The following is a 23,918-nucleotide window of genomic DNA, read 5'->3' on the forward strand; positions in this document are numbered from 1 at the left end:
TAAGCGTAATGTTCAGACAAACTAGTGATCTGATTAGCCTGGGCGCCGCCTGCTCTGGTCAGCCCCCTGTGGCGCTAATAGAGGGGGAGGGAGATTAAATTAGCAATGATGCTGAGATGGTAGGGCTGCTGAAATGTATTTACAAATGGATTTTTAACATAAAAAATAAGGGGATTGGCACTGGCAATTAGGATATAATGAAGGCCCTTGTAGCTAGAGCTGCTGCTAAGAGGGTAATAAATTGAAGAATGAGAAACTCCCATACCAACAGACTCTGAGAGTAAGTATCTGGAGATATTCATACAACCAGTAATGACGAACTTTTCTTCATCTTGGTTGTGGTGGCCAACTAGTGGAGCAGACAAACAGAAAGCAGAAATGTCCCCAATATCACCTATGTCCACTTAAGAGGACAAACAGAGAGATACCGAGGGCACGTAGAGAGGGAATACCATGTGAGGAGAGAGCAAAAGGACAGCCATCTGCAAGCCGAGGAGAGAGCCCTCAGGAGAAACGAAATCTGCCGATACCTTGGTCTTGGACTGCCAGCTTCCAGAACTCTGAGAAAATCATTTCCTGCTGTTTAAGCCACCAGTCTGTGGTGGTTTGTTGTGGCAGCCCGAGCAGACTAAAACATGAGCTGTGACTGTTCTGTGAACCAGCTCCTAACCTCTGCTGTGTACTGTGGTGTCAGAACCACATATGAGGCCTTCCTTTCCAGAGTCAGGGAGGTGAGAGGTGGCTGGCCGACGCTGGCCAACTGATTAGGACATGCCTGGCGTGGCACCATAAATGCACCTGTGCACCCGGAGGCTCTGCGCCCACTCTTGGTTCCTTCCACGAGCTTCCGACGGGGTCCAGGCCCCCTGTTCCCCCTGTCTGAGGGCAGGTCCCGCAACTACGGTTCCCACGGCCACCTCCGCTGTCCTGCACACCTTCTCTCCACCTGGAAAGCACCTTCTGTATTCGTTCCCGCACTTCCTTTGGAGCTTCATCGCGTTACTGTGTTTGGTGCCTTCCAGACTTTCTGGCAGCTTCTCCAGTTCTCCGTTCAGCATGTCCTGAGTTAAGTTCCCACCGGATCCTTCTAAAGGCCCCGGCACATGCTTGGCAATGACGTCCACCCTCTCTGAGATGACACCCAGCTGCGCTCGACCCACAGCAGGGCGAGTCCACGGGTAGGAGTGCGCTGGGGAGACCGAATCCTGCAGGCGGTAAATGTGCCCCTGTCCCAGCAGGATGATCCTCTCCATGTAGGCTGCGTCCAGCACACGACTGTCTTGCAGCTGGCTCCCAAAAGCCTCTTCCGCGAGGGCCTGCAGCTTCCCCACCAGCTGGCGTCTCTGGGTCTCATCGCTCACCAGCTGGCGGAGGTGCAGCCTGTTGAATTCTGGGAGCTTTTCTGGGTCCAGCAGGGCTGAGTGGCAGGTGATCCGGGTCAGGTTAAACTGTGTGATCAGCTCTGGCAAGGTCCTCCCCATCTGGTTCTCTGCAAACCCTGATCCGCAGTCGGTGATGATGTCAAGCAGGGCATCGGCAGGAAGCCGCCGGCAGCGAATGTCCCCTTGTCTCTTGGACAGCGTGCTGCCATCCCTGTTGAGAAGGAGGGGCAGGTGGGCAAAGCGCGGGGGCTGCCAGCCCAGGGCCTGGTAGAGGAGCAGGTGCTTAGAGGTGGAGACCAGCCACTCGGAGCCCCGCAGCAAGTGGCTGATGCCCGTGTGGTGGTCGATCACCACGCAGGCCAGGTGGTACGTGGGGAAGCCATCACTCTTCAGGATGACCGGGTCCCCCTCCATGCTGGCCACCTTGTGCGGATGCCAGCCATACACCAAGTCCTGGAAGGCTGGTGTCTCCCCTCCGGGCGTAAGTGGGTGGCATGCTTGGGGTCTTTGGCCAGCTTCTGGGCCACCTGCGCCTGGCTCAGGCTCCGGCACCGATTGCCATACTGGCGAGTCTGATGGTTCCTCAGGGCCTCCCTCTTCAGCAGAGCTTCGGTAGCATGCGTGTAGAGCGCAAGTCACTGAGATTCCAGGTAGGGCCCTGCAGGACCTCCCCGGCGGGGGCTCTTGTCAGGGGGGACGCCTGCCCACTCCAGCACGTCCTCAATATTCTCTGCTTCCCCAAGCACAAGGCAGGTCTGATCCATGCCCTCCAGCCTCAGGTGCTTCTTGGCAAAGACGTAGTTGTACAAGGCAGTGTGGAGGCCGCCCAGGTGCAAGAAGCTTGTGGGGCTGGGGGCGAACCACACTCGCACAGCAGCCCTGGGATCAGTGCCCAGGCTGGCCTCGCACCCCGTCCCAGGGGGTGGCCCAAGGCCACTGGGGGCCTCCGGGGACCAAGAGTTGTTTATATATTCTAGATACTAGACCCCTATCACATATATGATTTGCAATTCTTTTTTCCCAGTCTGAGGGCTGTCTTTTCACTTTCTTGGTAGTGTCCTTTGATGCACAAAAAGTTGTCATTTTGATAAAGTCCAACTTATTTCTTTTTTCTTTTGTTGCTTGTGCTTTTGATGCCATCGTACTGACTCTTAAGGCAGTAGTTCTTGATTGTTCCTGTCCTCTGACCACCCGAGCCCTATCCCCAGTCATTCTCTTGAAGGTCCTTGATCCCAAGCAAAGAAACTAGAAACATTTTCTGAGAACACATTGATACGCCCTCAAGTATTCTCTTATGATATTGCTAATGTATGGGAAGTTGTGAGGCCAGACCTAATCACAATGGGTGGAGGGAGGCTGTAACAAGTTGTATTTCCATAGGTCTGCGACACAGATACACTCAAATATTTCCGTTAGTCATTGTAGGTTGTAATGATACCACGGAAGAAATGTGACCTTCGCAGTGACTGAACAATACAAAGATGAGGCATTTTCAAATGACTCTAGTATTAATGGTGGTACATATGATGGTTCTGATGAAAGCACTAAGAGCAAAAGTAATATTGGTAATGACAATAACTGATATGAAAACTCTGGGTCCCACCAAGACCAGTCCTAGATCGAGAACCCGTACTCTGTATTTCTCTCTGTTTCTTCTCCATGTCTTTGACACTGTTCCTCACTTCATCTTTACAGGCTCAGTCCTCCTCAGCCTTTAAAGACCAGCTCACCTCTATGAAGCTTGCCCTGATGTCCCGAATCCTTAATCTCCAGAAGTAGCCTGAGGTGAGGGACACTAGTCAGCTGCAGATGGAGTGATGACTTGGGGGGAAAGCCAGGGCTCGGGACGAGGAGGTGGAGAGCCTCACGTTGAGACAGCCAGGCTGAAGACTTTATAGACTAGGAGTGGCCAAATAGTGTAATGGTGAAACGCTTAGCCACTAACATGTTGGCTGACCTTGGGAAAATTTTTTGTCTTCTCTCAGTTTCCCCCCATCTGTTCAATGAGATTATGACAGTACCTAATTCATAGGACTGTTAAGGAACTTAAATGAGTTAACACCTGCAAAGGACTAAGAACAGTAGTCCCTTAGAGCAATACTTGACAAGTAATGCACACTTACTAAAGGTTTTATTTATTTCTAAATTTCATTTGGTTAAAATCTCAGGCTCCTGCCATAAGAAACCCAGGGGCATGTCTCATGAGCCTCAGGTTACACCCCAAAAGGACTTCTCATAAATGCTATGATCTGCACAGAGCAGAATGGAATATGGTAGGGAGCAGAGATTCATGGACCAATGCAGTGTCTCTAGTAATATTTTAATTTAAAACCTGGAGCAGGCATAATTTTTAAAATCTACTGATAAACTATTAGAATTAATGAGCAATGTTATTTTATATACTAGCAACAAACAAACAGAAAAAAATTTTAATGATACCATTTACAGGGCTTCCCTGGTGGCGCAGTGGTTGAGAGTCCGCCTGCCGATGCAGGGGACACGGGTTCGTGCCCCGGTCCGGGAGGATCCCAAATGCCGCGGAGCAGCTGGGTCCGTGACCCATGGCCGCTGAGCCTGTGCGTCCGGAGCCTGTGCTCTGCAACGGGAGAGGCCACAACAGTGTGAGGCCCGCGTACCACACACACACACACACAAAATGATACCATTTACAGTAGCAACAAAAAATCCATTAATTATGCAGGATTTAATATAAAAATAGATGCACAAGATTTCTACACTGAATATGACAGAACGTTGCTGATGAATTAAAGACAATCTAGAGAAATGGAGATATATATCATGTTCATGGATTGGAAGGATCAGTATTGTTAAGAAGTTAATTCTCCCCAAATTGATCTATAGACACAATGTGATTGCAATAAAAAATCACAGTATGCTGTGTGTGTGTGTGTGTTTGTGCATTGACAATCTGATTATCAAATTTAGATGGAAATACAAAGGGCTGAAAATAGTTAAGATAATCCTGAAGAAGAACAAAGCAAAGGGCACTTACATCACCATATATCAAGACTTGAAGGGGCTTCCCTGGTGGCGCAGTGGTTGGGAGTCCGCCTGCCGATGCAGGGGACACGGGTTCGTGCCCTGGTCCGGGAGGATCCCGCGTGCCACGGAGCGGCTGGCCCCGTGAGCCATGGCCGCTGAGCCTGCGCGTCCAGAGCCTGTGCTCCGCAACGGGAGAGGCCACAGCAGTGAGAGGCCCGCGTACCGCAAAAAAAAAAAAAAAAAACAACCTTGTAAAGCCATAGTAATTACGTTGATGTGTTATTGGCACAGGGATATGAAAAAACAAAAGAAAACAAACAAAAAAAAAACAACTGAGCAATGGAATAGAGAGTCTAGAAACTGACCCAACACATGTCACTTGATTTCTGTCAAAGATAATACTGAAGTTCATTGGCGAAAGGATGGCCTTTTTGGAAAATGGCCATCTGGATATCCACATGGGAAAATACGTATTTGGATCCCACCTCACGCCATATGCAAAAACTGATTCCAGATGTATTAATAACCAAATGTGAAAGATAAATCAATACATCTTATAGGAGATAAAATAAGATAATATCTGCAGGACTTTAGGTAAAGATTTCTTAACTAGACACAAGAGACACTAACTACAATGGAAAAAATCAATAAAATGGACTACATTAAAATCAATAATTTCTGTAATTAAAATACATCATAAAGAGAAAACACAAGTGAAAATGCATGCCACAGAGTGGGGGATACTTGAAATACATGGAAATGACAAAGGAGTCATGTTAAGAAATGTATAATGAAGGTCTACAAATAATGAGAAAGACGACCTAATAGAAAACTGAGTAAAAGACTCAGAGACGCTTCATGAAGAAGACATCAAAAGGTCCATACGCATATGAAATGGGCTCATCTTGACTGATCATCGTAAAATGCAGATCAAAACATCTATGTGATACCCCCACATATCCAGCAGAATGAATCAAATGAGGAAGGTCTACAATACAATTTTGATGGGTATCTGGAGCAGCGGGCACGCTCATACATTGTCGGTGGGAGACCGCTTGGTTCACCTGTGGTTACCAGCTGGTCCCTTCCCCAGAAAAAAAAAAAAGCCACACTCAAAGTAGGAGTCCGCTATCTCCCAGGCCACTGAGTTAGACTCAGGGCCTCAGTTCCCGGCCCAGTTTTGGAAGGTAATCCCTAAGTCTTTCTAAGGGCAACACTCTGTCTCCTCCCATCGCCACGTCCCTGCCCACTGCCACCACAGACAGATGCCAAGTGGAGCAGAAGGGCAGAGTCCTTGGAGAACACCTTAGGGATTTTGCGTGGCATGGGCCAAGGGATTGCACCACACGCTTTCCAACCACTGAATCTGGGCAATCAGCCTACAGTTGTCCACAAGCAATCACCCCATTACAGGAAGGCTGGCTTTACTAACTGTACTCAGAAACACCTAAGACACCACCCCACATCTAAAGGAACACCAGGTCTTCCAGGACACCTTCTGTGGTGTCAGCCATCATCTCAGGGTCCCCAATCCCAGGCTCTTCCTAGAAGACGAGACATCCAAATGGGAGACTGGGCAAATTGGTCTCATCCCTCTGCCCAGCTGCCTCTATTGACCTTGCTGGAGACTCAAGAATGAGTTTCTGAGCTCATTTCAAATGAGAGCGGTCGCCCTCTGCCTCTAGCTTACTCCACTTTTCTGCCTGGACTCAGTGTTCCACTGCTGTGTTGCTCCTTGTGACCCCACTTGCTTAGAACCAGCCTGTACACCATGTTCTTATGAGCAGCTTCCATAAACCAAGGAGGAGACAAAGGCTTCCTGGGTAGAAGGCTCTGGTGCAAGAGGGAGTGTCCGGTACTGCTCAGGTCACTGAGCCAGTCGGCCTACCGTGCAGCTAGCACCTTGAGGGGAACAGGCATGTCATACCTTCACATTGCTCAGGACCTCAGGACTCCACTCCCCAACTTGTTACCAATCCACCAGCTTCTAAACGTGTAACCCCGTGATAGGCCCATTTATAACCTCACCATTCTTCTCAGATTGGAAGCTAGGCACTACTTCTTGAGCTCTGCCCATGATTTGAACCTATTTGTTCATGAAATTGCCAATGGGGAAAATATCAAATGATGAGAGGAGAGGGCTGGGGTCCTAAGAAACACTCACATTTGAGGGACCCACAGAGAAAGGAAAGCCCGCAGAGGAGAGGAAGAAGGAGTAGCCAGAGAGGTAGGAGGCATATCAGGAACACGTAGGGGTCATGGAAGCTAAGGGAAGAGTGTTTCCAGAAGAAGAGAGTCATCAGCTGTGCGAAGGAAGATGAAGACGAGAGTGGCCCTTGGGTTTGGCAAGGTGGACCTCATTGAAGGCCTCGACAAGACTAGTTTTGGTGGAGCCATGGGTTTGTCAGCCAGATTGGAGAGATTTGGGGAAAGAAGGGAAGGAGCAGAAGTGGGGAAAAGGAGCACAGGCTTGTCTTTGGAGGAGTTTTGCTATAAAAAGGAGCAGAGCCAAGGGTGGTAGCTGGAGGCATGTGGAGTCAAGGAAAGGATACTTTGGTAAGGATATAAGCAACAAGGTTGCCTTGGCTGGTGTGAAGAGACCAGGAACCATGACTAATGATTGGGCAGACTGTACTTTAAAAGCCATTCATGCATTATCTCATTTGATCCTCACTACAATCCTGTGAGCTTGGTAGATGCTATTATTAGCCCAAGTTTACAGCTGAGGGAACACAGGCTTGGACCTACCTTAGGTTACTGAGCTAATAAGGGGCAGAGCTGGTTCTGATCCCATGCAGCTAACTCCAGGGCTTGTGCTGTTATCCAGCTTATGACACTGCCTCCCAGAGAAGAGGGAAAGGGTGGAAAGACAAGGGAAGAAAAGGGGAGAGTGGGTCAGTTATGTGCTGGGAGGCTGGAGGTCATGGGATCCAGAGCCCAGGGGAAGGGCCAACCTGGGATGGAGAGGGGAGGACCTGTGGTGCATGGACTTAGTTGCTCTGTGGCATGTGGGATCTTCCCGGACCAGGGCTCAAACCCGTGTCCCCTGCATTGGCAGGCGGATTCTTAACCACTGCTGCCACCAGGGAAGCCATATGAAGGGATGTAGAGGAGAGCAAGGCTCAAGGCATGATGGGACTTCTCCCATTTAGGCCTTAATTTTTTGGGGGGTATTAAGACATTTTTTTATCTGCTCAGAGTGAGGAGGGAGGTGAAATGGGCGCTTACACAGACGGTGGAAGTTCAGAAAACTTTCCATGGGGCATTTAAAAAACTGTGCTAGGTACAAGGAGAAAGATTGCTGTGATCCAGGTGGTGGCGAGGGCCCAGCTGAGGCAGAAAATCCTCAACCTCGGGTGTCCCTAACCTTCAGGCTGTGGGATGAACAGGCAGGAGGTGGGTTCAATCCAGGGTTGAGGTTTGGCAGGGTGAGAGCAGTAGGGGCCAATGGGTCAAGAGCATGGAGGGGATTGGCGAGAGGGTAGACCATGAGAGCTGCGGTGGCTAGAGAAACCAGAAGCTCCGTGCCAATAGCAGTCATGGTAATGTTTGTAGTGATGGGGATGATGGTGATGATGATGATGGCAAGCTTTTATTGTTTAAGATCTGCCAACATGGTGCTAACTTCTTTTGTTTTAAAATTTACTTATTTTGGCTGCACTGGGTCTTAGTTGCAGCACATGGGATCTTCGTTGTGGCATGCGGGATCTTCTTTTTAGTTGTGGCATGCTGACTTCCTAGTTGAGGCATGCAGACTTCTTAGTTGTGGCATATGGACTCCTAGTTGTGGCATGCAGACTCTTAGTCATGGCATGCATGCGGGATCTAGTTCCCCGACCAGGGATTGAACCCGGGCCCCCTGCACCGGGAGCACGGCATCCTACTCACTGGACCACCAGGGAAGTGCTAACTTTTTTATATACATTCGCTCATTAATTCTCAAAATAGCCCTATGATGAGGGTACCATTTGCTCCATTTTATACATGAGGAAGCTGAGGTGGAGTGAGGTTAAATGGCTGTTTAAAGACATACAGCAAGGAAGTGGCCAAGTCTGATTTCAAACCCAGGACTATTTGACTCCACAAGGTGAATGGGAGGAAACGGAAAGTCTCTGTGGGCTTGTAGATGAGGCTGCCTTAGGATAACCCAGGGGGAGCAGGAGTTAGTTTTCTTTTTTCTGTAAGCAGCCTGGTTCTGTGGGCAGAGGAGGGTGCTGGGAGATAGGGGACCAGAGCTTAACTCCAGCTCTGCCGTCGACTCACTGAAGGACCATGTGTCAAGCCAACACAGTGTAGATCTTAAACTTACACAATGTTATATGTCAAAAAAAAAAAAAAAAAAAACGCAAGCCAAAAACAACAGAGAGGTCTCTGGGAGCTAAGGGCAGTCCTCAGCTGTAGCCAGCTTCAGAGCCTCCTGATATGAGCCTGGCTGGCTGCCACAGAGAGGTCTTAATCAGGGCAGTGGTATGATTTGATTTCTGTTTGCAAAGCTCACCATGGCAGCTGTGGAGAGGATGGACCAAAAAGGGGCTTTGGATGGAGCTGTTTGTAGTGCTGGTAAATTCCAGGTTGAAAGGTGATGAAGAACAATGGCCCCTTCTCTTCCTGAGCCCGGGAATTCCCCACTCAGGAGTACTCAGGCTGCCTGCTCATGCTGAGGGATACTCTTTTCTGTGGCCAGGAAGCCTCTCGCAGACAAAGAGTCGTGGGGGCTTTTGATGGCCTTCCCCATTGCCAGGGCATGCAGGTAGGCAGTAGCTTCCCGTTCCCGGGCCACTGAAGGGTCTGAGATCCATTTTCCAGATGGAGAGCTCCATAGACTCTGGAACTTCCTGAGGTTGCCACCTGGCCCCTGCCTGCTCGGGTGCAAGTATAGGTTTTAAGGCCAGGGGAGGACTTTCCGAATCCACCTGTTCCAGGAATGTCCATGATGCCATGATGATAAGTGAGGGTCCTTATCCTGGGGTGGAAGCCCCCCCTGGGCCAGACAAGGAGGCCCAGCAGTTCCTGGGATGTCTCACCACATCACGGGGCAGTTGGCGAGGAGTAAGGGAGGTGGTGCATCTGCCCTCCTCGCTACCCTTTCCGTGGCCCAGGCTGGGAGTGGACACAGAGCCATAGAAGGCCATGGTCCCATGTCTCTGCTGTTTACAAGCTTCTTCCTGCTTGAAGCCAGGGATAAGGAATGGCACACTTTGGGGCTTCCCTGGTGGCACAGTGGTTGGGGGTCCGCCTACCGATGCGGGGGACACGGGTTCGTGCCCCAGTCCGGGAGGATCCCACATGTCGCGGAGCCGCTGGGCCCGCGAGCCATGGCTGCTGAGCCTGCGTGTCCGGAGCCTGTGCTCCGCAACGGGAGAGGCTACAACAGTGAGAGGCCCACGTACCGCAAAAAAAAAAAAAAAAGTTTAAAAGGAATGGCACACTTGCATCCCTCCTCAGACCTTCTGCGGTCCGCCGACCAGGCACAGCTCTCACCCAGATGACCCCTCAGGGTAGCGGTGAGACACGATTCAAAGCACCACCCAGTTCCCAGGACTCCCGCTGGCCTTTAGTCTAGAGGCAAAGGACATCCGCAGACTGACTCCATCTCCCATGGTTCTTGATCTTGATGTCGGTTCTGAATCTCCTGCCATCAACTATACCACCTGCGACTGCTCTTTGTGGCAGAGCCATCTACAGACTTCTGGGTCATTCTCCTTCACTCCTTGGAAACTGTAGTTCCTGGCTCACCGTCACTCTCTCTAACACCATTCCTCCAGTAATCCTTGCTGATTCTAATATCCACATACCTGATTCTTCCAACACCGTTGTTTCTCCTTACCTTGAACTTCTGACCAAATGATCTCGTATCCGCCAGGATCTATTCAGGAGACAAAAACATGCCAGATATTTGAACAGAGAATTGTGATTTAGGGAAAAGTTGTTAACTGGGTAACTGAAAGGGTATAAAGAGAACATATAGGCATCATGGGAGCGACTGCGGGAAGCAGCTCCCACCCCTGGGCTAAGGGAACAGAGGAGAGCACAGCCGCTTGGAAACTTATAAGAGGGGCCCTGTAAACCTGGATCAGGACTTCTGAGGATGTGGTGCAGATGGCTGGTGCCGGTGTCTCTGAGCGTGGAAGAGGGGCCCACGAGGGGGGAACTCAGACCTCGGCAGTGGGTACTGGCTAGTGCTGGTGGCCCTGTATGTAGAGGGGGCCCGTGGGCTGGGCCCCAGACCTCTGAGTGAGGAACCATGGCTGGCTTGTTCTTCTGTTTCTGAGTTCATAGGAGGAGCCCAGACCTCTAGGTGTGTGTGTGTGTGTTTGGCTGTGGGGAGGTTGGGGTAGGGGAGATGCCCCAGTAGGCTGGTTCTAGAACATCACACTCTGCTGCTTTTTCTCTTATTAGCGGCAGCTTCTTCTCATCTTCTCCAGGTCGTAATGTTACAGTGACCCAGAGCTCATAACTTGAACTTCTCTTTTCTATCCCCACTCCTGACGATGTCCTCACCCAGTCTCATGACTTTAAATACAATTCATACACCATTGACTCCTGAATGTTACCTCCAACCTGGTCCAGAATCTCATATCTTACTGCCAACTCAACATCTCCCCTTGGACGCAAGTGGCTGCCCAGACATCAAACCTGCCAGCACCTTGATCCTGGACTTCCGTACTCCAGAACTGTAAGAAACAAATGTCTGTTGAATACAAAATCCCAGCCTATAGTATCATGATAGGGCGAACGGACCAAGACATGCGTTAAGGAAAACATTCCCTTTGGTCTGTTCTCACCATGGTAGGTAGAACAGTCCTGTTAGAACATAACCCAGATCACATCCCTACTGCGCTCAGAAACTCCCCCATGTCTCCCCGTCACACTCCAAGTAAAAGCCCAAAGCCCTACAAAGCCCTGTGTAATCTGGCTTCCTGTTAGTTTTCTGACCACGTCTCCTACCCCTTTCCCTCATGTTCACTCTGTTCCAGCTACCTGGCCTCCTTGCTGGTCCTCAGCAGGACCCTCTCACTGTCTGCTCCCTTTGCTTTGAACACTCTTCCTGCAGACAATCCCAGAGTTCCCTCTTGCAGCTCCTTTATGGGCCTTTCCCTACGATCCTATTAAAATGACAACTTCCTGACCCTCCCCTTCCCTGCTTTTTTTTTTCTCCATAGCACTTCCTGCCATCTGACATACTATATATTTTATTTATTTCATTGCCCGTCTCTCCCAACTAGCGATGAGTTCAATGAAGGCAGAGATTCCGTCTCTTTTGGTCACCGCTGTATCCTAGGTAACTAGAAAATGCCGAGCGTAATAGATACTGTTGAATGAATGAATGGTGAATGAATGAATGAATGAACAACACCCATCTCTGCCTTTTCGGTCTGGGAGGCAGCTTTCTACAGCTCGCCTCCGGTTCATCCTGTCCTATTGCTCCGGGTAACGGCCTGTATAGAGTGGGCAGAGGAGTAGCTGCTACGAGCTTACCACTTTCCCCAGAGTGTTCTCTGGTCCCTGTTCTTGGGTAGTTAGGAGGACACAAGGCGGTGGGGCTGAGCTGTAGAAGGGGGGGGGTCTGCGTGGGTGCTTGCTCCTGAGGTCCTCAGCTCCCCTAGGCACCTGGCACCAATGGGTGCATGCCCTGCCTTGCTTTGAGGCTTGGAGAGTATTCTCGGGGGTCTTCCTTGGGGAGGGTACTGCAACTTCTCCAGGCGTAGGTTGCCTACTAGAGAGGGGCACTCAGGCTTCAGCAAAGCCCTGGCTGCTGTGGGACGCTGCTGTGGCTGAAGGAGCCGAGGATCAATTCGCGCGGTGAGATAGCCGGACAGGGGAGTTTTGTCACCCAGGAGATATGGGGGTGGGGCTGGACGTGGTGGTGGTAGAGTTCTGGGATTCCACTGTGCACACACACACACTCCTTGCAATGACCCTCAGATGGGTACTGTTATCATCCCTCTTTTAGCGAAGAGGAGAGTGAAGCACAGAGAGGTTAAGTACTTTGCGCAGCATCACACAGCTAATAGTCCAGATTTGAACCCAGGCAGTCTGGCTCCAGAGCCACGCTCTTAGCCACCACACTGTCACCTCCCTAGCTGAGCCCGGGGCTGGATTTGTGATACATTTACCGACTGGTTAGGAGAGAACTGATTTTCTGTAAGGTCTATCTGACTGTATGTCTTTGGTCTGGCCAGGGACCAAGGGGTGACAAGTGTTGGACGCCTGCATGTGAATGTGAAGGCCTGTGAAGAGAACTTTCCAGAGTGGGGCTATGATTCAAGGGCTGGGATTGGAGGTCAAGTGGGAGGCTTCCCCTACAGACAGAACATTTTTCTGTTGGAAGGAAGGGTGGCGGCTGGAACTGATAGAGGCCCAGTGCCCAGGGTAAAGCATGTGATCATGACAAGGACATCTGTCTATTCAAGATGGCGCTGTGACCTGGGAAAGGGGGGCATGCCTGTGATGATGTCAGTGGTGTTGCTGTTCTAGGGACTGGGGGGACTGGGTCGTGGAGTCCTTGGGGTTCCCCAGATCGGCTTTTGGACCGAGTTCTCCTATCTGTAGCAGTGGCATCTTGGGGGACATCAGTGCCCCCAGACACCCCCGGCACCATGTTCTCAGTATCAAATGGCCCTGGGCGGCCTGCTATGGTGGCAACAATATAAAGGGCCCTCTTCCCAGCCGGGACTTACTATCGGCTCTTTTGGAAAATAGTATAAGACCACCTCTTACACTTTGCCCCTTCAGCGGCTGCCCTAGGGTGGCTGGCATCTTGGCCCGGCACTGGGGTTTGCCCTGCTGCATTGCTTCCAACGTATGCCACCATGGCTGAATGGCCCCCATGTTCTCAGACTCTAGGATTCATGGGCTATAGAGGCTACTGCTGTCCCTTGAAACGACAGCTTCGGCGACAGAGATCTGGGTGGTGATTTTGGTTATTCACGGGATTACCTGTGGAAGCTGAAATCTCTGGACAAACTGCCCACCTCCCTGAAAGAAGATGCGCTTTGGGGGTTGTATCACTGCTGCTGCCTCTGAGCATGGAGAAGAGAAGGGCCTCTGTCACCTGGTGCCAGCAGTGTCACTAGCTCCAGCCAGGCTCAGCTTCCATAGAAGCCGGCTCAGGGTACAGGTCACGCTCTCCGATCCTCTAGGACTGCGTAGCCTCCGGTGTGGCTCTGCAGAGCTGTTTTCCACGACCTTCTGGTGAGTTCGGTCAGGGTGGAGGGCAGCATTCCTTAGCTCCTGGAACAGCGGCCAGGGTAAGCGGACAGACAGCCCCTTTCCATTTCCAGAGGCGACGTGCCCTTGGGCTGGTCGGGGTGGGAAAGGGGAACTGCAGTGGCAACTTGGCCTGCTCCCAGCACTCAGGCCAGGGCCACGGGCAGCCAGGAGGAGCCCTGGCTAACGCTGCCCGGCTTCCTCTGGGCCAAGCCTTCCCACTGGCAAGTTCACTTCACCTCTGACACGGAAGTCCTCACTTCACCCCTGCTCACCTTCATTCTGCCAGCTCCCCACGCCCTCCCCCCTTCGTGGCCTGGTTCAGGCTGTTTCCCTCGGGCTGAGCTGGAACCCTTTCTCTGCACAGGAGGGGTCCTTATGGTCAGCTCAAGCCAAGGGACCCCACTGCCAGGTCTCCCTAGCCAGCCTGGACTTCACTCATCTGGTCCTGGCATCCCTGGTGCTACCCAGGGACGGACAGACAGAAGCCTCAACGTCTGCTGGTGCAGCGATGCCCCCTGACGGTCAGCGTGCCACATGCCTCTGGCAGAACTGACAGCCCCCCCTTCTGGGGGCTGTGCAGGACTGTGGGCACGTGCCCGGTCAGCTGCTGACCCCAGCCCCGCTTCTGCGGCAATCGACAGGCCACACCTGCAGTCACCTGCGGCAGCCCAGGCCAGGGGTGTTGCTCTATGAGCTCAGCTGATGCTCGCTGGGGGACTCAGACGTGGCTCCTCCCGTAGCTGGGTGGCTCCTCTATTCCTGCTGCCACCCTAAGAAAGGAGCAGGGGCATGGTCTGCCCCAGACCCCAGTAGGGACAGGCGGAAGGAATCATTAGGCCACAGAAACTCTGCTAACGCCTATGGGCCTGCACGCAATGACTCAGCCTTTGAGCTTGCTTCCTGAGGCTGCTGTAAGAAAGTACCACAAACTGGGAGACTTAAAACAATAGTCACTTCTTCTCTCCCAGTTCTGAAGCGGGAAGGCTGCAATCAAGGTATGGGCACAGTTGGCTCCTTCTGGAGGCTCTGAGGGCATCTGTTCCTCTCTCCTGGCTTCTGGTGGTTTGCCGGCCATCCTCGGCGTTCCTTCACTTATAGATGCGTCACTCTGACCTCTGCCTCTATCTTCATATCACCTTCTCCCCTCCTCTCCTCTCCTCTTATGAAGAAACTTGTTATTGGGTGCAGGGCCCGCCCTTCCTTGAGATCCTTAATTACATCTACAAAGACCCTTTTTCTAAATAAGGTCACAGGCTCCAGGTGGACACATCTTTTGGGGGTCACCAGTCAATCCACTACAGGGCTCATGCCAGGAGGGCCTCTAGAGCCTACTTCTATACCCTGAACACCTCTAGCCCTGGAGGACCCAGAGGGGATCTGTGCACAGAGAGGGGTACCTCTAGTGACTGCTCGCACGTGCACAGAGGGGTCACCTGGCTCCTGCCAGCAACAGAGGCACTGGGGAACTTCACGCCAGCAGAATGCATGTGTCACCAGGTTAGCCTGCTACTGCCATGGTGCCACTCATTTCATCCAGGGCCACCCAGCGCACAGGGCTGTGTCTCTGCCACTAGGACCCACCTGGACCATCTGGCCAGCAGTGCTGGGTGGGGCAGCGGTGTATATGTATTTAAGTCCTTGCTGTGCCTCTCATTAACCAGAGCAAGTTGCTCAACTGCCTTGGGCCTCATCTATAAGATGGAGACTTCCAGTCCTGCTGCCATTATCTCCGTAGAACTATTTGGGTTGGAGTCCAGCCCCCAGTGATGGTTCCCCAGAAAGCTCCAAGTTCCAGACCCAGATGCCCTCGGAACCAACCAAACAAATGCCAACAGGAGAAACTGAGGACAAGTGCAGGCATGCCTCTTGCTTTATTGCACTTTGCAGGCATATTGCGTTCTTTACAAATGGAAGGTTTGTGGCAACCCTGCATGGTCAGAGGATGGATTTTTCTTAGCAATAAGGTATTCTAAATAGAGTTATGTACAATTGTTTTTCTAGACATAATGCTATTGCACACTTAATAAACTACAGTATAGTGTAGACATGACTTGTATATGCACTGGGAAACCGGAAAATTCGCGTGACTCAGTTTATTGTGGTATCGTCTTTTGTGGTGGTTGGAACGGAACCTGCAATATCTACGAGGTTTGCCTGTACTGTATTTGGCGGAATAATGCCCTCCTAAGATGTCCGTGTCCTAATCCCCAAGACCTGGGAGTATATGGTAACTTACATGGCGAAAGAGACTTTGCAGGTGTGATTAAGTATCTAGAGATGGGGAGAATGTCCTAGGTTATCCAGGTGGGCCTAAGGTAATTACCAGGCAGAAAGGTCAGAGTCAGAGAAGGACATGTGATGATGGAAGCAGAGTCAGAGAAAGAGAAAGAGAGAGAGAGAGGGAACAAGATGGAGAGATTTGAAGACGGTGCGCTGTCGGCTTTGAAGATGCAGGAAGGGGCCTTGAGCCAAGGAGTGCAGGCAGCCTCTAAAAAGTAGAAAAGGAAAGGAAATGGATTCTCCCTTAGAGCCTTCAGAAGGAACACAGCCCTGTTGACCCAGTTTAGACTTCTGACCTCTAGAACTGTAAGCGAATAAATGTGTTGCTTTAAGCCACTAGATTTATGGTAACTTCTTAGAGCAGCCATAGAAAACTAATACAAGTACCTACTGCTGTGGGTACCAGGGTGCCATAGAAGGGTGCCTCTCCACTGCCCATTGTGTATGGGGTTCTGCACATCAGGAAACCGGTGCTGACTGTCAAGACTTGCCCTGTTTCCCCAGGGCCCTTAACCATTTCCGAAGGGAGTTCACGATTCAGCTATCTTCACAATACTTCTACCTGTGTTTCAGAGAAACACACCACTCACCCACCAGAAAGCATTTGTAGACACGAAGGCAGAAGAACGGCTATGACACCATGACTCCATGGCTGGGATCACACAACTGTGTGCCTCCTTAGCATAGGCGCTCCCTCTCAGAGCCCCAGACCTAGACCCTTGCAACCCAAGCACTTGCCCCGCACATCACCCAGCTCCTTTTCACATTCTCTGGAAAGAAGCTACACACATCAAAAGCATCAGTGAACAATCTTGATAATGACTTTGGCCTTTACGTTAAAAAAAAATCTTAACAGGAAAAAAAAAAGCATCGGTGAACAAGGTTGGCTTTACCAAAGATCTCACAGGGGAGATGACAGAGGACTTCATATCACACGTCCTAGAGCGTTCTCTCTTTTATTAACATTCAGCTTTCTCTCCCAGCCTTTCCACGCAATGGCTACTCCAGGTGCTGTAGCCACTCTTCTCAGAGGGCAAGGAGAACTTCTACATAACCAATGAAACTACACTTCAGTAAAAAATAACCAGTGAATAGTTTTGTCTTGCTACATAAAAGACCCCCGAGGTATGGCAGGGGCTCATCAAGCCCTCCACCAGTATATCAGGGTCAGTGTTCTTTATGCAAAAGCACGTGGAACTCCCCTTGCCAGGACTCCTGGGAAAGGGGCCTGATCGGAGACATCAGCCTACAGTCTCCTCGCTCCCACTGACCCTGTGTGTCCTGGAAATGCTCCTCAGGCTGGCAGTCTTGATGAAACAGGATGGTGGGGGCCTTCATCTTCCCCTCAGTCAGTTAGCATATAGCACCAGTCATGACACTGATGGCTGCCTTGAACAGAGCACTTACTATGTGCCAGGCGCCGGGCACAGGGGTGAATATAGATTGACACAGATTAGCGTATGCTACTTCATTTCATCTTGACAACAACCCCATGAGGTACATACTGCAATCACCCCTGCTTTAAAGAATGAGGCATTGCTGGGTCATATGGTAGTTCTATTTGTAGTTTTGTAAGGAAGCTCCATACTGTTCTCCATAGGGGCTGTATCAACTTACATTCCCACCAACAGTGCAGGAGCGTTCCCTTTCCTCTACACCCTCTATAGAACTACCATGTGACTCAGACATCCCACTACTGGGCATATATATACCCAGAGAAAACCATAACTCAAGAAGACACATGCACCCCAATGTTCACTGCAGAACTATTTACAACAGCCAGGACACGAAAACAACCTAAGTGTCCAATGACAGATGAATGGATAAAGAAGATGTGGCACATATATACAATGGAATATTACTCAACCATAAAAAGAAATGAAATTGAGTTATTTGTAGTGAGGTGGGTGGACCTAGAGACTGTCATACAGAGTGAAGTAAGTCAGAAAGAGAAAAACAAACACTGTATGCTAACACATATATACGGAATCTAAAAAAAAAAATGGTTCTGAAGAACCTAGGGACAGGACAGGAATAAAGACGCAGACATAGAGAATGGACTTGAGGACACAGGGAGAGGGAAGGGTAAGCTGGGACAAAGTGAGAGAGTGGCATGGACATATACACACTACCAAATGTAAAACAGATAGCTAGTGGGAAGCAGCTGCATAGCACAGGGAGATCAGCTCAGTGCTTTGTGTCCACCTAGAGGGGTGGGATAGGGAAGGTGGGAGGGAGACGCAAGAGAGAGGAGATATGGGGATGTATGTATAGGTATAGCTGATTCACTTTGTTATACAGCAGAAACTAACACACCATTGTAAAGCAATTATACTCCAATAAAGATGTTTAAAAAAACCCCAAAAGACACATGCACCCCAATGTTCATTGCACAACTATTTACAATAGCCAGGACATGGAAACAACCGAAATGTCCAAGGACAGATGAATGGATAAAGAAGATGTGGTACACATATGCAATGGAATATTAGCCATAAAAAGGAACGAAATTGGGTCATTTGTAGAGATGTGGATGGACCTAGAGACTATCATATAGAGTGAAGTAAGTCAGAAAGAGAAAAACAAATGTCGTATATTAACACATATGTGAAATCTGAAAAAATTGGAATAAACGATCTTATTTACAAAGCAGAAATAGAGACACAGACATAGAGAACAAACCTGTGGATACTAAGGGGAAAAGCACGGTTGCGGTGGGATGAATTTGGAGATTGGGATTGACATATATACACTATTGATATTATGTATAAAATAGATAACTAATGAGAACTGTATAGCACAGGGAACTCTACTCAGTGCTCTGTGGTGACCTAAATGGGAAGGAAATCCAAAAAAGAGGGGATATATGTATACGCATAGCTGATTCACTTTGCTGTAAATTAGAAACTAACACAACATTGTAAAGCACCTATACTCCAATAAAAATTTAAAAAAAAGAAAAGAATGAGGGAACTGATGCACAGAAAGGCTGGACCACACAGATAGTAAGTGGCAGAGTTGGAATTTCAACCCAGGTTGTGGAGCTCCAGAGCCCTCGCTCTCAGCCATCACATTCTACTTCCTCCCTAGCTGTGCCAATTATCACTGTATTGCCTCTCAGACCCAAATCCAACCCTCTTCGCTTGCGTGTGATCCTGGAATATTTCCCCCTTGTCAGCCTGCACAATCTTAAGCTTTTCCAGTACAGGGCATTGGAGGGTCCGTGGAGGACGAAAGGGCTTCTTTTCCTGGTTCTGGTGCACTTTGCTTCTTCCTGCTCCCAGGGCACTCAGCTGGTGAGTTTCAGGAGCAACCCTTCCTCCCCTCATTCCCTCTACCTTCCCAGAGACAAGTCCTGCAGCACCTGCCCTCTCCCCTGTGTGGATTCCCTGTGAGTTTTGTGGGAGCCTCACCCAGTTTCCAGGAGAATTCAGCAGCGCCGGCCAAAGGGCAGTTTCCTGGCAGGTTCTGAAGGTGCCCTAGCTGGCTTTCCGGCATGGTCACCACCTCCTCCTGGGCGGCTTCCCAGAGAATTCATTGGACATCCAGGAGATGGTTTCCTGCATGTCAGCCTCAGACTGCTGGCATCCCAGCAGGAAGCTTCAAGCCCAGTGAACTTCACCATTTAGTGGGCTGAAACCACACCCTCTTCAACGAGGTCTGACTCCCAGCCTTAGGAAAGTCCCTGCCCCCTTCCAAGTTTGTTCCTTCCTTGGGTACTCTCCCTTAGTCCTACGATATTTTTTTTTAAGTAAGAGATGTAAGTTAGCCTTATTTATTTATTTAAAATTTTATCGTAGTTGATTTACAATGTGTTAGTTTCAAGTGTACAGCAAAGTGATTCAGTTATACATATATATTCTTTTTCGATTCTTTTCCGTTATAGGAAATATATATAATATATTGAGTAGAGTTCCCTGTGCTATACAGTAGGTCCTTGTTGGTTATCTATTTTATATATAGTAGTGTGTATCTGTTAATCCCGAACTTCTAACTTATCCCTCCCCACCTTTCCCCTTTGGTAACCATAAGTTTGTTTTCTATGTCTGTGAGTCTGTTTCTGTTTCATAAATAAGTTCATTTGTATCATTTTTTAGGTTCCCCATATAAGTGATATCATATGACCTTTGTCTTTCTCTGACTCAGTATGATAATCTCTAGGTCCATCCATGTTGCTGCAAAAGGCATTATTTCATTCTTTTTTATGGCTGAGCAATGTTCATCCTAGGATATTCTTTAAAGCCCTCTTTTATTCCCTCTTAGTAGTGAATTCTCTAGAGATAGTTAACAAATTTTTATAGTAAATCTTTCTTATTTCAATGAAGGTATGCTTTCTGTTTCTCTCCTGGTTGGACTCCAACTGATATATTGGCTGAGCCCAGGGCTGGACATACTTATTGACTGTATTTGTCTGTATGGTGAAAGAGACACTATTATGCAATAACTCTGTTAAAATTTCATAGCTAATGTAATAAGAGTGACAATAACAGCTACCATTCATTGATCATCTGCTCTCTGCCAGGCACTTTACATACCGTACATTAGCTTATTTAATCCTGACAGTAGCACTATGGGTTAGGTTCTATATTTTTTAAATTTAATTTTTATTTTATATTGGAGTATAGCTGATTTACTATATTGTGCTAGTTTCAGGTATACAGCAAATGATTCAGTTATACATACATCCATTCTTTTTCAGATTCTTTTCACATATAGTTCATCACAGAGTACTGAGTAGAGTTCCCTGTGCTATACAGTAGGTCCTTATTAGTTATCTGTTTTATATATAGTAGTGTGAATATGTCAATCCCAATCTCCCAATTGATCCCCCCCACCTTTCCCTTTTGTTAGCCATAAGTTTGTTTTCGAAGTGTGTGAGTCTGTTTCTGTTTTGTAAATAAGTTCATTTGTGTCCCCGTTGTTTTAGTCCATTTGAGCTGCTATAACAGAATACCATTGACTGAGTGACTTAAACAACAGAAATTTATATCTCACAGTTCTGGAGGCTGAGTATGCCGTTGCCCAGTCAAGTTGTTGGTTTCAGGCAATACCCGAGTTGTCTCCCAGGATTAGAATACAAACCGTCCCTTTCAATTTCTTGATCTGTTTTACATCTGAATGGCATCCTGATTTGTTCTTTAGCCTGGCTTTTGGACCCCTGGTTTCTGAACTTCTGAATTGCCTTTAGCAGTTCCACTTGCTGAAAAGCCAGAAAATTCATGTTTGAAAGCTTGGAGGTGGAAGGCCTGGGTGGCCTCTGTCCAGACCAGGCAACCTCACAGGATAGCTGTCTCAGACTGGGAGGTCTCAGGTGAACCAACAATGTCTATCTAATTTTCAGCCCTCATTTCCACGCTCTGTTGGTTCTAATCACTAACTTGCCCTAAGGGAGCTGAGCTACTCTTCCTGAGTGGTTGACATCACCACTCCGTGGCAGGGGGAAAGAAGCTGCCCTCAGGCACAGAGCTAATGCCCTAACCTGCCTCAGGTACTTATGGCTGGAGTCCTTGAAAGATCCTCAGATGTAACCACAGGGCCCCAGGGACCGGTGAGCTGGCCGCACATATGACATGATACCCTCAATTCCATGTAGCACTAATTCTGACTCTTGTTCAAAGGTGCAAGGGTCAAGAACCAGCCTGCGTGACTTGGGTCAATACTCCCCGAATTTCTAATTCCTATATACCCAAGGGATTATGCCTCTCAGGGCTTCATCCTAGAACAGTGAACCCCCTCCCTAATCCCCACCACTCTGTTGTTCGCAAATGGTCCATTTTGTCCCTATACCGGTACCCTAGATCTTCCACTTTGCCCAGCCGTGAGCTCTCTACCTCCACACACTGCCATGCCTGGATTACTGACCTGATTCCTATTTTGTGTCCTGTCCCGGGGAGGTTACTATTCAGGTCCCCTTTCATTCACCTGATCACCTTCTGTAGACTAATGTTAGTCAATTTCAGTCCTCTATGCTTTTCAATCACTCCACCAACAAATATTCATTAACTGCCTACTATGTGCCAGATGGTGGCTGAAGTTACAGTTGCCAAGTGTATATTTTCTCATCTTCGAGTATTACCTAGCATCTGAACCTCTTGTCATGCTTGGAGAATTCCTTGCCTCGTGACTCTTGGTGTAAGAGGCAGAGCCCACGTCCCGTTAGAGAAGACGAAAATGCCACATATCCCAGTATTGCAGCTGTGCTGTGGCACGTGACCTAGGCTCAGCCAATCAGAGGCCCCCTTTTGAGTCTTTGAACCTGGCATTAGGGACCTAAAGAATTGCAGCAGCAGAGAATTCTCCTCTGATGGTGGTCGTTGCATCAGGATCAGTATCCACTGCCAGCAGTCTGTGACCCTAGTGCTTAGTGGTGACAGCAGTAGGGTCACCCCCAGAAGCTCTGTGGTATGATTGGATTCATTGTTTCTGGCCTCATAGCTTGAGTCTAGTTCTTCAATGCCCCCAGTGACTTAATGATTTACCAAACATCCTTTTGCTAAACGACTTTTTTTGCTGTATTTAAGAACAGCCGGCTTCCAGTGCTTTCCCATAAGAATTCTGATTAATGCAGAATGTAGCACCGGAAGTGGGGTGTCCAAGGAACAGAGCTAAGATGTACAGTTGGCTGAGCAGAGGATGTAAGATCGAGGGCATTGAGGACCACACGACTGCAGGCACGGAAGATGGTGAGCATCGCGATGCAATTGTAAAACATTTGGTTAAATGGTTCCCTGTAGTGTCTTTGGACACACACCATTTATACACAAGGCTCTATAATTAAAGGAAATGGTAAGAAAAATTCTCGAAGAATTTAAGAATAAAACCTTTACGCTGGGGATATCTCAGATCTATTACAAGGTGTCATCTCTCTGAAATCTCCACCCAGTGGTCTATATGATCACTGGGGATCCTCCACTCTTTTTGGCCAGAACTTGAACATCTGCCAGTCCTGTGTGAGCTGTGGAAATAGTTCTGCTGAAAACTTCCAAGTTGTTCTTTGCTCAGTCTGGTACTCGGTAAAGACTCAAGGAAAACCGTTCTCAGGTTGCTGGACCTCTTCCTCCCAGCAGTTCCCTCACCTCTGGTGCTCTGCGCACGTGTTCCAGCTGCCTCAGCCCCCTCAACTCTGACCTCCAGCTCGTCAACTCATGGAACCTCCTTTGCTCTACTTGGGTCCCTCCTCCCTACTCCATGTATTTCCTTGCCTGTAATATCAGAGCCACGTGCTGCCTCTGGTCTGAGGTCTAAAATTTGTTGCTTCTGGTTGTTTATGGTGGATGACTAATTCCAGATTCTGTTACTCCTTCATGGCCAGAAGCTTTACTTTTCTCTATTTTCCAAACTTTCAGAAATAAGTATAAATCAATTTCCCAAAAGACATATATAATAAAAATTTAATAGATTATGAAGGGAAATGGAATGCACGTGTGTGTATGTGGGTGTGTGCACCCACCCATGCGTGCACACCTATACACCCTGAGAAATGGTAATATTTCTAGGGCATAGGTCTGGCTGATGCTTGATGTCTGTGTTGTTGGTCCCACTTCTTCAGGCTTCAGACTCAGACCTCTGCCCAGAACTCCTGGAAATCCACACACCCGCCTCACGATCAGCTGTACTGCGTTACTTGCAAGTATCCATGCTTTGGAGGGAGAATTTGGCTAGAATCGAGGAAAGCTAGCAAGCAGAACCTTGCGGGATTCCTGAGGTTGTTTGCTTCCCACTCGCTCCACATTCTTCAATGTTGTCAATGCCCCTTCTGGATACTAGGTGGCGTTCCTGCACCAAGAATGACCAGCTCTTCCCTACGGCTTGTGTCATTTCTCATCAGCTCTCTGCGGTCGAGCCTTGCTTGATCCCAGTTCTTTGGGGCAGCTAGGGATTGTGCTGCTACATGGCCCTAGGTAGCCTGTTCCCCATCTGAACGGTACCAGGTATATCGCTTTCAAAGACTAACTCTCTCTCCTCTCCTATCCCTACTCTCAGAATGACTCAGCTGGGCCTCCCAGGATACCTCCTAGTGCCAGAGATACCCTACTTTTC

The 23,918-nt window shown here is 49.0% G+C and overlaps 1 protein-coding gene across 1 annotated transcript; it reads right to left on the minus strand.

Moving 5' to 3' along the window:
• Positions 1-764: 764 nt before the first annotated feature.
• Positions 765-13,217, minus strand: LOC117198207 (probable glutamate--tRNA ligase, mitochondrial). Its single transcript, XM_049704546.1, is given in 5 exon segments — positions 765-1,855; positions 1,858-2,355; positions 9,054-9,244; positions 10,181-10,251; positions 13,107-13,217. Coding segments are annotated over 5 exon segments (1,962 nt in total).
• Positions 13,218-23,918: the final 10,701 nt, after the last annotated feature.

The sequence above is a fragment of the Orcinus orca genome, chromosome X (assembly GCF_937001465.1).
Source record: "Orcinus orca chromosome X, mOrcOrc1.1, whole genome shotgun sequence".
Lineage (NCBI taxonomy): Eukaryota > Metazoa > Chordata > Mammalia > Artiodactyla > Delphinidae > Orcinus > Orcinus orca.